The sequence below is a fragment of the Dendropsophus ebraccatus genome, chromosome 7 (genome assembly GCF_027789765.1).
Source record: "Dendropsophus ebraccatus isolate aDenEbr1 chromosome 7, aDenEbr1.pat, whole genome shotgun sequence".
Classification (NCBI taxonomy): domain Eukaryota; kingdom Metazoa; phylum Chordata; class Amphibia; order Anura; family Hylidae; genus Dendropsophus; species Dendropsophus ebraccatus.
This window is the reverse complement of record NC_091460.1, coordinates 86,926,292-86,941,365: the sequence shown is the minus strand read 5'-3', so window position 1 is coordinate 86,941,365 and position 15,074 is coordinate 86,926,292. Positions and strand designations below refer to the sequence as shown.

The 15,074-nt window shown below is 41.0% G+C and overlaps 1 protein-coding gene across 3 annotated transcripts in view; it reads left to right on the top strand.

Moving 5' to 3' along the window:
* The window catches only part of GRIA2 (glutamate ionotropic receptor AMPA type subunit 2), a 158,395-nt gene extending 143,742 nt beyond the window's left edge, over window positions 1–14,653 (top strand). For all 3 annotated transcript variants that reach the window (XM_069976623.1, XM_069976625.1, XM_069976624.1), the window contains one exon: window positions 14,183–14,653. In XM_069976623.1, the coding sequence (XP_069832724.1) occupies window positions 14,183–14,338 (156 nt within the window). In that variant the 3' untranslated portion in view covers window positions 14,339–14,653. The remainder of the gene's footprint in view (window positions 1–14,182) is intronic.
* Window positions 14,654–15,074: the final 421 nt, after the last annotated feature.

Here is a 15,074-nt window from a genome sequence, read left to right as displayed (position 1 = left end):
AAGGCAGGGAGGAACATTGCATTAATTTGACCGACTTTTGTGCATCAAAGGGCTCTGTCTTGAAGGGGTTAAATTATATAGACCTCACAAAGGTCACTTCTGGCTCAAGGGACAATTGCAACAGAGTACATGATATGTCTCTGAGTTCTATCACTGAACACAGTCAATTTATAAAAAGTGCATTAACACTCTGTTGATGTATATGACTTTTGTTACAAAGAAATACTACCAAATTATTTTTTACTTCGCCTTGCTTATAAAGTGTTAAAATGTGTCACAGCACCATACATGTATCATAATCGTTTTCATTAAGTCAAGCATAAGATAATTATGTTTTATTATGGGGGAGGAAGTAGTAGAAATTGTACTTAATAGAAACAAAACACTGAGCACCAGTAAAAGAAAGTAAAATAAACTAGTTAGTGGATTCCAGAAATAAACCCTTGCCATAAAAAGTTTTTATCTTTCTAAAAAATTATTATGTAGGCAGATTATTGGTGGATCTTGCAAGCAAAGTTGAGTGTGCTGTAGTTGTTGGTCGTCTTGTGAGCATGTTGCTTTTTTGGTAATTTGTCCATGCAGTGGACTATGCACAATCAATGGTCTTCTACTGTAATGAAGAGTCAAAGAGGAGTTGTAGCTCAGTGTTTATGCCATACTCTAGCACACCTCACCACTCCTTCCTCCTCCCTCCTCTTCATGAATAACCCATGCTGTCCAGTCTCTGATTGTAGCTCATTCCTATGTAGGACGTTTATGTCTGAAGGAAACACTCAGATATAGTTGAATCTCTGAGCTCAAATGTGGGGGATTTACCCTTAGACCACAGCTCCAACACATTTGGGCTCAGAGATTCAACTATATCTCATTGTAGATCAGTAGTGATAGGAAGAAGTAGTGGTGAGGTGTGCCAGAGTGTGGCACAAATGCTTAGCTACAACTCATCTTTGACTCTTCACTACAGCAAAAGAAGCAAGATGCATCTCCCACTCCATGGACAAATTACCAAAGGGCACCATGCTCACAAGGGGACTGCCAGCTAAAGCACAATGTCAGCACCTTAGGTAGGGCCCGGGTGCTGACAGATTCCCTTCAAAGCAAAAAAAGGATAAAAACTGCAGCACCATTCTATGTTTGAAAAAAGAGCTAAAATACTTTATTTCAAAAAGTGCAACATCTTAGCTATAACAAACTTTTAAAACAGTTTTCCAAGAGCCCTGTTATTCCTGCAAACTTACAGTGCCTTTACACAGCATGGTTAATCAAGCAGCCAGGCCACACAAACAGCAGATTTGATTGTTTGTGCAGACATTTAAATACATTGTTTTTGGTGCACATCTCACAAAGATATGTGTGGCCAATAATGTTGATTTTACCAGCTGAACAAAAAATTTAATTAGCCACCAAATGTCTGGGTAAAAAGACCTTAACACATCACAGTTAGTAATCACGTGCCTCCAGTCGCTTCTTGAAAACTAATGGTGTGTTTACACAGACAGATTAATCTGACAGATTTTTGAGGCCAAAGCCAGGAATGGATTTGAAAAAAGGAGAAATTGTAGTCTCTCCTTTATCACCTTTTCTCTGTTTATAGTCTGTGCTTTGACTTCAATAATCTGTCAGCTAAATCTGTCTGTGTAAACACACCATTAGTTTCCAAGAAGAGACTGGAGAGAATTTGGTACATGATTACTAACTGTGATGTGTTAAGTTAAACACACTATTAGAAAAGATAGCAAAGGAAAGAAGCAAATACAGATCCTAAGGTTGTAAGACAGCGGCCGTTCTGTGATACAGTCATCTCACAGAACAGCCGCTGTCTGTGAAGTTCAACCCGGGTGGTACTGCAGTACCGGCCAGATGAGCATATCTTATTTTAAATTAGAATGCGGGCACATCAGAGTGTGCCCGCGTTTCAAATACCCATAGCAGACAATGCAACGTACGTCTGGACCCACACTTTACATTGTCTGTACAGCCGCCATTCAATGACAACCTAACCAGTCCTGCAGGTGAAAAATAAAAGCGTTATACTTTAGCTCTTAGAAGGTCAGGAGATTAGCACTTCTTTATTGTCACCTGTACATCCGTGAATCAATGACTGGTTATGAAGGAGTTGAAAAAAAAAAAACAGCAAATATTTTTTAGTTGTTCAAACACAGTTCTCCTTATTTCACCGTCCTTTCACCATCTGTACTATTAAAGGGAACCTGTCACCCCCCGTGCCGGGGTGACAGGCTCCCGACCCCCCGTTAGAGCCCCATATACTTACCTAATCCCGCCGGGTCCCGCTTCTGGAGGTGGTCGGGTGATGAAGATCTCAGCCGCTGCAGCCCGGCGCGCGCGCTGAGAGATGAGTCCAACACCCATAGAGAATGACAGGAGAGTCCAGCGCTCCGTCATTCTCTATGAGCGTTGGACTCATCTCTCAGCGCGCGCGCCAGGCTGCAGCGGCTGAGATCTCCGTCACCCGACCACCTCCAGAAGCGGGACCCGGCGGGATTAGGTAAGTATATGGGCTCTAACGGGGGGTCGGGAGCCTGTCACCCCGGCACGGGGGGTGACAGGTTCCCTTTAAACATAATGGAGTTTTTAATTAAAAACACACCCAAAGGGTGATTATTCCACCCAAGCTAGAATAATGTACCAACATAATCATTGAACTGATGGGCGACTGAACAGAGAAATGATAGACATAATTTTGCCCTCAAAATGACATATGTCATTTTAAAATGTAATGGACAGGAAAAAAAATGTTGTGGTATCATAGCCATATACTGCATATATCAAGCCCTATTTTAGCTCTATTGACAGAAAAATATCAATTTTATTGATATGCAAATGTAGTAACACAAAAAATTTTTTTTTGGGGGGGGGATTGCTCAAGCAAGCCCCACCTCCATGCACCCAACTGCATTTACTGCAGGTTACTTCAGGTTCCAGACGTTGTTCACAGTCTGTTCTGGCCGTTCTCATGGTTGTAGATTATATTGAGGTCAATGTTTAATTGAATTGAAGGCACATTCAAAGGTGCCCGCAATTCCAATAACTATTCAGTAATGTTCCTGCAGCAGATATGGCAGTACCTGCCGCAGAAACACGTAAAAATGCATCTGGTCATGAGCTCTTATATAATGGCTGTTGTTAAACAGCTGTTGTATTACAGTGTGTGAACATAGAAAACCTCACCTGCTTTAGGCTATGAGCATTTGATACTGCTCTGGACAGTTCCTGTCTTGGACAGAGGTGGCAGGAGAGAGCACAATGTCAGACTGCAAAGAAAACCCCATTTCCTGTAGGGCATACAGCAGCTAAAAAGCTGAAAAAAGTAACAGACCAGTTATCAGCAACAAGTGTTCCTAGAAGCGCTCATTTAGGCTATGTTCACACAATGTCAAAAAATAGAGAAAAGGTGGACACTTTAGCAATTTAGAATAATGTCCATTTTTGCCGCGTTTTAACTAACTTCAATGACAATGCATTAAAGTCAATGAAAAGATGGACGTCCAATGCAGACAATGTATTCAGTACGGACATTATTGCCGAAGAAGGCAAAATAATGGCCATGTTCATTATTTTGGACGTTTTTTAACAGCGGACGTTTTTATTGGTTGTTCACACATAGTTTTTGTTTTGACTCAGTTTTTTAATATTAAATGGACTTTTCAATTAAGCCACACCCAAAGGCCAATTAGTAACCCCAAATTAGAATAATGTACCGACAGCCGTCATTGCAAGGGGAGTCCAGACAGCTAAATGACGTCCGACTCAAACTAATGGACGTAATTTTAAATGGAGCTGAAAAGGCATTGTGTGAACATAGACTGAGCCAATAATCAACCTCAGCTCAGTAGTAGCCTGTTCAATCCACTGCTCTTTTATAAGCACTGTGTTATAACAGCAGTGAGGAGTAGGTTCAGTCCTGTGATTGGCTAGACACATAAAGGAAAAGAAGTATCAGCTCAGTCCAGCTCTAGTCCTGCTCCCCTCAAAAGAGAGGATGAGAATTAGCTGTGCACCATGGATGGGACTCTCAGGGAATCAATAACTGCAGTAAGAGCACTAAATTTTCATGTCACCACTTTGAAGGGTTTATATAACAAGCCCATATAAGCTTTTAAAAAATCTTTGCTAAGTACAGGTATACTTTAACCCTTAGACGACCCAGGGCGTATAGTTACGCCATGGAAGTCTGTCCCCAGACGACCTAGGGCGTAACTGTACGCCCTGGGTGTTTCTCAATCAGCAGCCGGGACCTCACCGGTAATGACACGCTGCAGCGATCGCGATGCCGTGTGTCATTAACTCCTTAAACGCCGCGACCGGGAGTCCCCTGTCACCGCGGCCGCGACAGGGAGTCCCCTGTCGCCGCGACAGGGAGTCCCCTGTCACTTACCGATCAGTTACACTGCGGGGTTCCTGATCGGTAAAACGGACCGCCGGAGGTCTCTCACCTGCCTCCGTGCGGTCCGATCGGCGATCTGCTGCACTATGCCTGCACAGGCAGGCTCAATGAGCAGATCGCCGATAACACTGATCAATGCTATGCCTATGGCACAGCAATGATCAGTGTAAAAATCCAAGTACTGGATGTAAAAGTCCCCCAAAAGGACTTCAAATGTGTAAAAAAAAAAAAGTTAAAAACACTAACACACTACCCCAAAACCCCTCTCCCAATAAAAGTTGAAATCACCCCCCTTTCCCATTATGTAAATAAAACATTAAAAAATAAATAAACAAATAAACATATAATATACCGTAGCATGCGTAATTGTCCTATCTATTAAAATATAACAACGGCGTACACGAAAAGAGGGAAAAAAGTGCGTGGATTATCGATTTTATGTTACGTTATATATAAAAATATTAATAAAAAGTGATTAAAACGTCCGATCTTCACAAATATGGTATTAATAAAAACTAAAGATCATGGCGTAAAAAATGACACCCCATACAGCCCCGTAGGTGAAAAAATAAAACCGTTATAAGCGTCACAATAGTCCCATTTTATTTATAATTAATTGCCAAAAAAAAAAGGATTTCATTTAAAAAAAATATATAACATTAGAGAATCTGTGTAACCTGCATATGGTTGTGTTTGGACTGACCTATAGAATAATAGTATCATGTCACTTTTACCATATAGTGCATTACGTAGACACAGGAACCCCCCAAACGTTACCATATTGCATTCTTTTTTACGATTTCACCTATTTATATCTTCATAAATAATATATTTGGAATTCCATCATACATGTTATGGTAAAATGAAAGACACCATTACACAGTACAACTATTCCTGTAACAAACAAGCCCTTACATGGCCTGTAGATAGAAAACTGAGAGTGCTGGAGCTCTTAGAAAGGGAGGAGGGAAAAACGGAAACACTAAGATCATAATTTGCGCGGTCCACTGGGTCATTTTGGGCCTGGTCCTTAAAGGGTTAAAGGGGTACTCCGGCCTGGGGGTATTTTTAAGCTATGGCTGGGGAGGGGCTGGTTATGGACGGCGGAGGCTATGGACAGCGGAGGTAACTTAACAGGGTCCCTCTTGGGCCACTGAATGGCTAAGCTGCCTTGAGACGTCACGTCTCTTGCGGCAGCTCACACCAGGAAGCGGCCACGGGCACCGTATACCAGGTGGCATGATCTGGGACCTGGTGCTGGAACCGGGAGGTAAGTGACCTCCGCCGTCCATAACCACCCCCTCCCCAGTCATAGCTTAAAAATACCCCCAGGCCGGAGTACCCCTTTAAGTGCAACTCTTACAGATAAATACCTCCAAAAACTGTTATCAAATGTGGATACTTAATATAAAAAATGTATAGAAAAAAACAACCGCGCTCCTGACAGACACAGCTGTTAATAGGTTACCAGTGTCCGTATAGCTGCAGGCTACCAACAAGTGGTTACTGCTCCCACTCAATAAAACAATAAAACAATAATAAAATAATAATAATGTTGTGCCGCGCTAAAAAGTTACCAAATTATAATAAAATGGTTAACTAATTCATATACTATTTTCCATGTATTTGTTAAAACTAAAGTCACTCACCACATTGGTGTACTGGTTGTGCTCTGATTTGTAGTCCTCCGTATCAGCCGATACTGCATCTGATGAATTTTAGTTTCTTTCAAATTCCTTTAAGGTCCACGGAATAGGTTAGGGTTCTCTACGTCCTTTGTAGTTGTTTGTAACTTCTTTGCAAAGCGTGCGCCCCGGCAGGTGGCGCATAAACCGCTTGCTAGGATAATCCTGAACGGAGTCCTCTGTGACGTCACAGTACGGATCGCTATCTGACACTATAACACAGCGTCTTTCACCAGGGTATCGCAGGGTGTATTTTAGCTCCAGCAGTGGCTGCGTTCGCAGCTTCCTCCAAACACAGGCTGATCACTCCTGGATACTGTGGATGTGGATACTTGATGGAATAATGGAAGAGAACTAAATAAAAGTACAATCATTGCATAATCAGCTCTAGATGGTCTATCTACAGTATCTATCTATCTATCTATCTATCTATCTATCTATCTATCTAACAAAAATAACCAGCTATTATATATAACCAGTACTAGGATGTCTTCATTATAGTGCTTAAAAAGCACTATATTGTAATCCGTATTCTTCTTCTTCTTCTTCCAGCCATTTTTCTGCGCGTAATACAGCCCGAACCGCTTTGCGCACAGACTCCGTTCAAACTGCGTTTCGAAGCCCTCGGCGGTGTGTGGTGTGCTATCTATTTTTCGTTTCGATTTGTCGTTTTTAAGAAATTTACGTTTAAAGACCCCAAATTTCCCATAGAAAATAATGGCCCATTGCAAATAATGGCCACACTCTAACTGCTGACAGCCAATCACAGCACATATGCAAATAGCTGAAATATAGCAGCCAATAGGAACTCTAAGGTCTCGTCATGCATTGTATCACACCATCCACAGTCACATGTCCACTATTGGCCAATAGAAGATATAATATATGGAAGGTCCTAAACGATTTTGTCTCCCTGACATGAGTAAGATTGTCATGGTAACCGAGCAATGATCTTTACCATTATAAGTAGCAGAGGTCAGTCAGTAAAATAGCAGAGCTGAGGCAGCCATGTAGCAGGTACGGGATCCAAGCTGCTCTTAAAGGGACGGTACCCAAGCCACTCTTAAAGGAACGGTACCCAAGTCGCTCTTAAAGGGACCCAAGCCGCTCTAAATGGGTCCCTTTAAGAGCGAACTAAGTACCTGTAAGAGCGACCCAGGTCCCTTTAAGATCGACCTGGGTCCCTTGAGGGGGTAAATGGGTCCCTTTAAGAGCTAAATATGTCCCTTTAAGAGCGACCTGGGTCCCTTTAAGAGCGAAATGGGTCCCTTTAAGAGTGATCTGGGTCCCTTTAAAGGAAATATTTCGCTCTTAAAGAGACCCGTTTCGCTCGAACTGGGTCCCTTTAAGAGTGAAATATGTCCCTTTAAGAGCGACCTGGGTCCCTATAAGAGCGAAATATGTCCCTTTAAGAGCGACCTTGGTCCCTTTAAGAGCGAAATATGTCCCTTTAAGAGCAAAATGGGTCCCTTTAAGAACGACCTGGGTCCCTTTAAGAGCAAAATATGTCCCTTTCAGAGCAAAATGGGTCCCTTTAAAAGCAAAATATGTCCCTTTAAGGGCAAAATGGGTCCCTTTAAGAGCAACCTGGGTCCCTTTAAGAGCAAAATGGGTCCCTTTAAGAGCAAAATGGGTCCCTTTAAGAGCGAAATATCCCTTTAAGGGCAAAATGGGTCCCTTTAAGAGCAACCTTGGTCCCTTTAAGAGCAAAATGGGTCCCTTTAAGAGCGACCTTGGTCCCTTTAAAAGCAAAATATGTCCCTTTAAGTGCAAAATGGGTCCCTTTAAGAGCAACCTGGGTCCCTTTAAGAGCAAAATGGGTCCCTTTAAGACCGAAATATGTCCCTTTAAGGGCAAAATGGGTCCCTTTAAAAGCGACCTTGGTCCCTTTAAGAGCAAAATATGTCCCTTTAAGGGCAAAATGGGTCCCTTTAAGAGCAACCTGGGTCCCTTTAAGAGCAAAATGGGTCCCTTTAAGAGCAAAATATGTCCCTTTAAGAGCAAAATCGGTCACTTTAAGAGCGACCTTGGTCCCTTTAAGAGCAAAAAAATGTCCATTTAAGAGCGACCTGGGTCCCTTTAAGAGCGAAATATGTCCCTTTAAGAGCAAAATCGGTCCCTTTAAGAGCAAAATGGGTCCCTTTAAGAGCAAAATATGTCCCTTTAAGAGCTAAATCGGTCCCTTTAAGAGCGACCTTGGTCCCTTTAAGAGCAAAATGGCTCCCTCTAAGAGAGAAAAATGTCCCTTTAATAGCAAAATCGGTCCCTTTAGGAGCAACCTTGGTCCCTTTAAGAGCGAAATATGTCCCTTTAAGAGCTAAATGTGTCCCTTTAAGAGCAAAATGGGTCCCTTTAAGAGCAAAATATGTCCCTTTAAGAGCTAAATCGGTCCCTTTAAGAGCGACCTTGGTCCCTTTAAGAGCAAAATGGCTCCCTCTAAGAGAGAAAAATGTCCCTTTAATAGCAAAATCGGTCCCTTTAGGAGCAAACTTGGTCCCTTTAAGAGCGACCTGGGTCCCTTTAAGAGCGAAATATGTCCCTTTAAGGGCAAAATGGGTCCCTTTTAGAGCAACCTAGGTCCCTTTAAGAGCAAAATGGGTCCCTTTAAGAGCGACCTTGGTCCCTTTAAAAGCGAAATATGTCCCTTTAAGGGCAAAATAGGTCCCTTTAAGAGCAACCTGGGTCCCTTTAAGAGCAAAATGGGTCCCTTTAAGAGCGAAATATGTCCCTTTAAGAGCAAAATCGGTCCCTTTAGGAGCAAAATCGGTCCCTTTAAGAGCAACCTGGGTCCCTTTAAAAGCAAAATATGTCCCTTTAAGGGCAAAATGGGTCCCTTTAAGAGCAACCTGGGTCCCTTTAAGAGCAAAATGGGTCCCTTTAAGAGCAAAATATGTCCCTTTAAGAGCGAAATATGTCCCTTTAAAGAGTCACTGTCGTATTTTTTTTTTTTTTGCAGAAATCAATAGTCCAGGCGATTTTAAGAAACTTTGTAATTGGGTTTATTAGCCAAATCTGCCATTATCTGCATGTAAAAAGCCTTTTCCCAGGTCCCCCCCTCCTTCCTCTTTTTCATCCACTCTGAAAAATCTGAAAATTGTGACTTGTTGCAGGAGACGTACCCTGTCTGCTCTAGGGAGGGGGGAGGGGGGAGGAGGAAGGAGGGAGTTAGCCGGCAGCAGAAAGCAGATAACAGAGGATTACAGGCACGGAGCTGGGTGACAGCTGTAATCTGAGCTCAGACAGGTCACTGGTGACTGTCACAGGAGATATCCCGTGAGGGATTTTTAGATTAACTCTTTGTTGTCCTGTTTTGGTCTTTTCTTTAGCTCTCTCCATAGGAGAACAATGAAGACAGGGGGGAGAGCTTCAAACTGCTTTTTCATGATAAAAATGCATTTTTCGGATAATAAACCCAATTACAAAGTTTCTTAAAATCGCCTGGACTATTGATTTCTGCAAAAAAAAAATTCACGACAGTGACACTTTAAGGGCAAAATGGGTCCCTTTAAGAGCAACCTTGGTCCCTTTAAGAGCAAAATGGGTCCCTTTAAGAGCGACCTTGGTCCCTTTAAAAGCAAAATATGTCCCTTTAAGGGCAACATGGGTCCCTTTAAGAGCAACCTGGGTCCCTTTAAGAGCAAAATGGGTCCCTTTAAGAGCGAAATATGTCCCTTTAAGAGCAAAATTGGTCCCTTTAAGAGCGACCTCGGTCCCTTTAAAAGCGAAATATGTCCCTTTAAGGGCAAAATGGGTCCCTTTAAGAGCAACCTGGGTCCCTTTAAGAGCAAAATGGGTCCCTTTAAGAGCGAAATATGTCCCTTTAAGAGCAAAATCGGTCCCTTTAAGAGCGACCTTGGTCCCTTTGAGAGCGAAATATGTCCCTTTTAGAGCGAACTATGTCCCTTTAAGAGCAAAATCGGTCCCTTTAAGAGTGACCTTGGTCCCTTTAAGAGCAAAATATGTCCCTTTAAGGGCAAAATGGGTCCCTTTAAGAGCAACCTGGGTCCCTTTAAGAGCGACCTGTGTCCCTTTAAGAGCGACCTGGGTCCCTTTAAGAGCGAAATATGTCCCTTTAAGAGCAAAATGGGTCCCTTTAAGAGCAACCTGGGTCCCTTTAAGAGCTAAATATGTCCCTTTAAGAGCGACCTGGGTCCCTTTAAGAGCGACCTGGGTCCCTTTAAGCGCAAAATGGGTCCCTTTAAGAGCGAAATATGTCCCTTTAAGAGCAAAATCGGTCCCTTTAAGAGCGACCTTGGTCCCTTTAAGAGCAAAATATGTTCCTTTAAGGGCAAAATGGGTCCCTTTAAGAGCAACCTGGGTCCCTTTAAGAGCGAAATATGTCCCTTTAAGAGCAAAATGGGTCCCTTTAAGAGCAAAATGGGTCCCTTTAAGAGCGAAATATGTCCCTTTAAGAGCAACCTGGGTCCCTTTAAGAGCAAAATGGGTCCCTTTAAGAACGAAATATGTCCCTTTAAGAGCAAAATTGGTCCCTTTAAGAGCGAAATATGTCCCTTTAAGAGCGACCTGGGTCCCTTTAAGAGCGAAATATTTCCCTTTAAGTGCAAAATCGGTCCCTTTAAGAGCGACCTTGGTCCCTTTAAGAGCTAAATATGTCCCTTCAAGAGCAAAATGTGTCCCTTTAAGAGCAAAATGGGTCCCTTTAAGAGCGAAATATGTCCCTTTAAGAGATAAATCGGTCCCTTTAAGAGCGACCTTGGTCCCTTTAAGAGCGAAATATGTCCCTATAAGAGCGAAATATGTCCCTTTAAGAGCAAAATGGGTGCCTTTAAGAGCGACCTGGGCCCCTTTAAGAGCGACCTGGGTCCCTTTAAGAGCGAAATAGGTCCCTTTAAGAGCTAAATGGGTCCATTTAAGAGCGACCTGGGTCCCTTTAAGAGCGAAATATGTCCCTTTAGGTGCAAAATCGGTCCCTTTAAGAGCGACCTTGGTCCCTTTTAGAGCGAAATATGTCCCTTCAAGAGCGAAATGTGTCCCTTTAAGAGCAAAATGGGTCCCTTTAAAAGCAAAATATGTCCCTTTAAGAGATAAATCGGTCCCTTTAAGAGCGACCTTGGTCCCTTTAAGAGCGAAATATGTCCCTTTAAAAGCAAAATGGGTGCCTTTAAGAGCGACCTGGGCCCCTTTAAGTGCTAAATGGGTCCCTTTAAGAGCGACCTGGGTCCCTTTAAGAGCGACCTGGGTCCCTTTAAGAGTGACCTGGGTCCCTTTAAGAGCGACTTGGGTCCCTTTATGAGCAAAATGATTCCCTTTAAAGAGCGACCTGGGTCCCTTTAAGAGCGACCTGGGTCCCTTTAAGGGACCCAGGTCGCTCTTAAAGGGATCCGAGTCGCTCTTAAAGGGATCCATGTAGCTCTTAAAGGGATCCATGTAGCTCTTAAAGGGACGGGACCCAAGTCACTCTCAAATGGACCCAAGTCACTCTTAAAGGTATGGGACCCAAGTCACTCTTATTGAGACGGGACCCATGTCGCTCTTAAAGGAATGGAATCCAAGTTTCTCTTAAAGGGAAGTCACTGTTAAAGGGGCACTCTTTTCAAGCACTATGTATTTTCCTGGAAATGCAAATCTAGTTACCATTGTGATCTGAGAACAAACAGTGAAGCTTTACTTAATTGATCTTTGCAGCTTAATAGTCATAGCTGTCTCAAACATTAAGCAAATGAAACACCCAAAAGAGAACTCTCCATAGAAGTGACTGCAGAACATTTATTGAGAACATATAGACTAATGTTCTCACAACATTTTTTATGGTCGTTATTTGAACAGCCATTGTTTTGAGTATCAAATAACGGCCGTGGTTTAGCATCTTTCAGCAGCTGTCATTGCAATGGTGGCCGCTGAAACATTATTCTCGGACTGATGACCCTTTATGGTGTGTCTTTAATTAATAAGTCGACTGACTTTGATACAAAATGACGGCTAAAAGAACAGTGAATTCAATGTACTATGTGTGAACTACTAAAAGTAATGCCCACTGTTTGAGCAGTAAGCCACCAGGCTGCATTCAGGACGTTCCTGCAGACGATACCTCTGTATCTGCTACAGGAACATTCTCTTTTTAACAATGACCTGCACTTTTTGGTGTGCCCGCAAATAAATTAGCCGCTGCCGCACATTACATTGTGTGAACAGCTATTATTTCTGCACGCTGTTTAGTGGCATAACAGGCATTATTTTAACGACTGTGAAATAATAGTTAGGTACATTATTTTAACGGGTGTTAACATAATGCTGTGTGAATACAGCAGACTGCATTGCATTGACTTCAATGCAATGCCGCCCCTGCAGTCCATTGCAATCAACATCCGTTCTTTACTGAAAAATTACGTTGTGTGAACATAGATTAACTATCATGAATAAATGGCATGAACATTAATGTGACATTGACTTCAATCACTCTATTGACTTCAATGCAGATGATTATAAATAGTGATGAGCGAACATTCCGATGTTCGGTTCGGATCTCGAACACGAACATAAAAAAAAATGATCGTGATTGGTTTGTGTTTGCCAAACATTAACGAACATATAATGAACATACAGAAGAAGCGTACATTTCAGTCTACACACATGCGTACAAATTATCAGGTACAAAGCGTAAATTACGCTGTTGCATATGCATTTCATTTGCACTCATTTGTGTACACAGTTGTGTACAGATTGCGTACGTTTCAGTCTAGAGTTACGCACATGCGTACAGATTATAAGGCGCAAAGCGTAAATTACACGGTTGCATATGTTTGCAAGTTCGAATATGTTCAAAAATCATCATCATAACCAATCTGATCAAACAAATTGTTTGTGATCAGTTAACAGTTAACACGAACATTTAGCGTCATTTTCTTACGAATATACAAACATATTTGCTCATCACTAATTATAAATCGTAATAAAGCACATCTTTTTTTTTTTTCAAAATAGTGCCTGCCTTTTCTCTTTCTTTTCTATAGTGTGAACATAGCCATACAGTGTGCTCTGCCGGCGTAGCCTTTGAAAACTAGTTTACTGCAAACCATTTAATAACCATTACACCACTTATTCATGTATTTGTCTGGCACATGTTAAAGTTGAAAAATAATATTGATACACCCCATGTGCCTGAGCAGTCTTCTTATTCCAATATTCCAATGTGTTTTTCTTTATTTTTTTTTGCACAATACATTTGTCATAAAAATGCAATGTGCCATTATACAGATAAGCAAAATAATGCATTTTTTATGATTGCTAAGCTGTGCCCATGTTACAGAGAAAATACCATGTGTGGAGTCAGGTCCATTTGTGTATATTAGCACAATGATTGTGTTCTTACATTAAATTGATGCACTGTTTTGTCTTGTGAATGATGAGAAAGAAATGCTGAAGTACATACACCTCTGTATGAGCTGCAGGAACTTTCTTTCTTTAACATTGACTTGCGAGCCCCCTCAGGTGTGCCCGCAAATCAGTCAGCCATTCACTTTAATATAAGGTACAGCTGCCGATGCACATTACATTGTGTGAACAGCTATTATTTGCAGACGCTGTTCACTGAACAACTTCCGGAAATAATAGAAGGTTCTTTTAAAACTTTTGTTTGTTTCCCTACAGGAAAAAATAAGTAAAGTTAAGGTTCCAGGTTCCTCTGTTCAAAATAATATCTTTCACAAGAAATTCACAGTACATTAGATAATGGGATTTGCCTAATTCAAAGGCCAATGTATTTTAGGATAGATTCTACAAACATCTGTGGTTCTATAAATATGAAATGAATGGGATATACATTCATACATCTGTTAGCTAGATTACATCATAGGCATGGGTCTAAATCACTAAATTTCAGCAAGAGAATCTTAGTAAATCTACCCCAGTGTATTTAACATACACACTCACAAACGCATTTCAATGTTTGGTAAACTAACAACATAACATTTCTTTAGTGGCTTCTAACCATTTTCAATGTGCTTATAAAACTACTGTGACTAGCCCTTTGTCATGTTGCTGTGTTTAATCCAAGGAAAAATTTGCATACCTTTCTTAAGCATTTTACTTTGCATGAATTTGTTACATTCTTTATTTCCCCTTTATATTTAAGATATCCTTCAGTGATGTCATGAGGAACAAGGCAAGGCTGTCAATTACAGGAAGTGCTGGGGAAAATGGACGTGTTCTGACACCAGAATTTCCAAAAGCAGTGCATGCAGTGAGTCCTGGCATGAGAATGAATGTCAGTGTGACTGATCTCTCGTGATTGATAAGAACCTTTTGAGTGCCTTACACAATGGTCTTTCTTGTGCGTTTATTGTCAACGTGGTGAAAGAGGCATCCAATATCTTGAAGACTTTTTATTATCTGAACAAGAATTCTATAATCTCTGTGGATTTCATCTTGAATAACAAAATGGATGCTTGATTGGAAATAAAAGGGAAACAAAAATATAAAGCATAAACACAACTCAATTTTCTACACTTATTCAAGATGAAGCTTGACTGACATGCACAGCTAAAATTGGAAGATCTGTTTAATCTGACTTAAATCGTTGTACAGGCAACACACCAGTTTCTGAAGCCACCGTTGTTAGTCTCTTGATTCATATGACTTAAGCACACTTGACATCAACTGCTTCAAGATGTGACATTTTATAAGATAAAACTAGAAAATAAAACATTAAACATGGAAAAAAAATATTTTTTGGTATTTTCGAAAAAAGGAATCAATGGCTTTTCAATAAATTGCTTCCATTCTGGTTGTATATATATATAAAAATACTATATGAGGAACATAAGGGTTACATCATTAGATGCATATTTTCAAAGCCAAATATACATTTGCTGAAGAGAAATGAAGCCTATATAAAACAATGGGGTTGTGTAACAAAGTATTATTATTATTATTATTATTGATTAAAACAGATCAGTTCTGTACATTCTAATCTTTAACATTGATGTTACATTCATAAAACTTGATAATGCTCAGTATTGAAAATA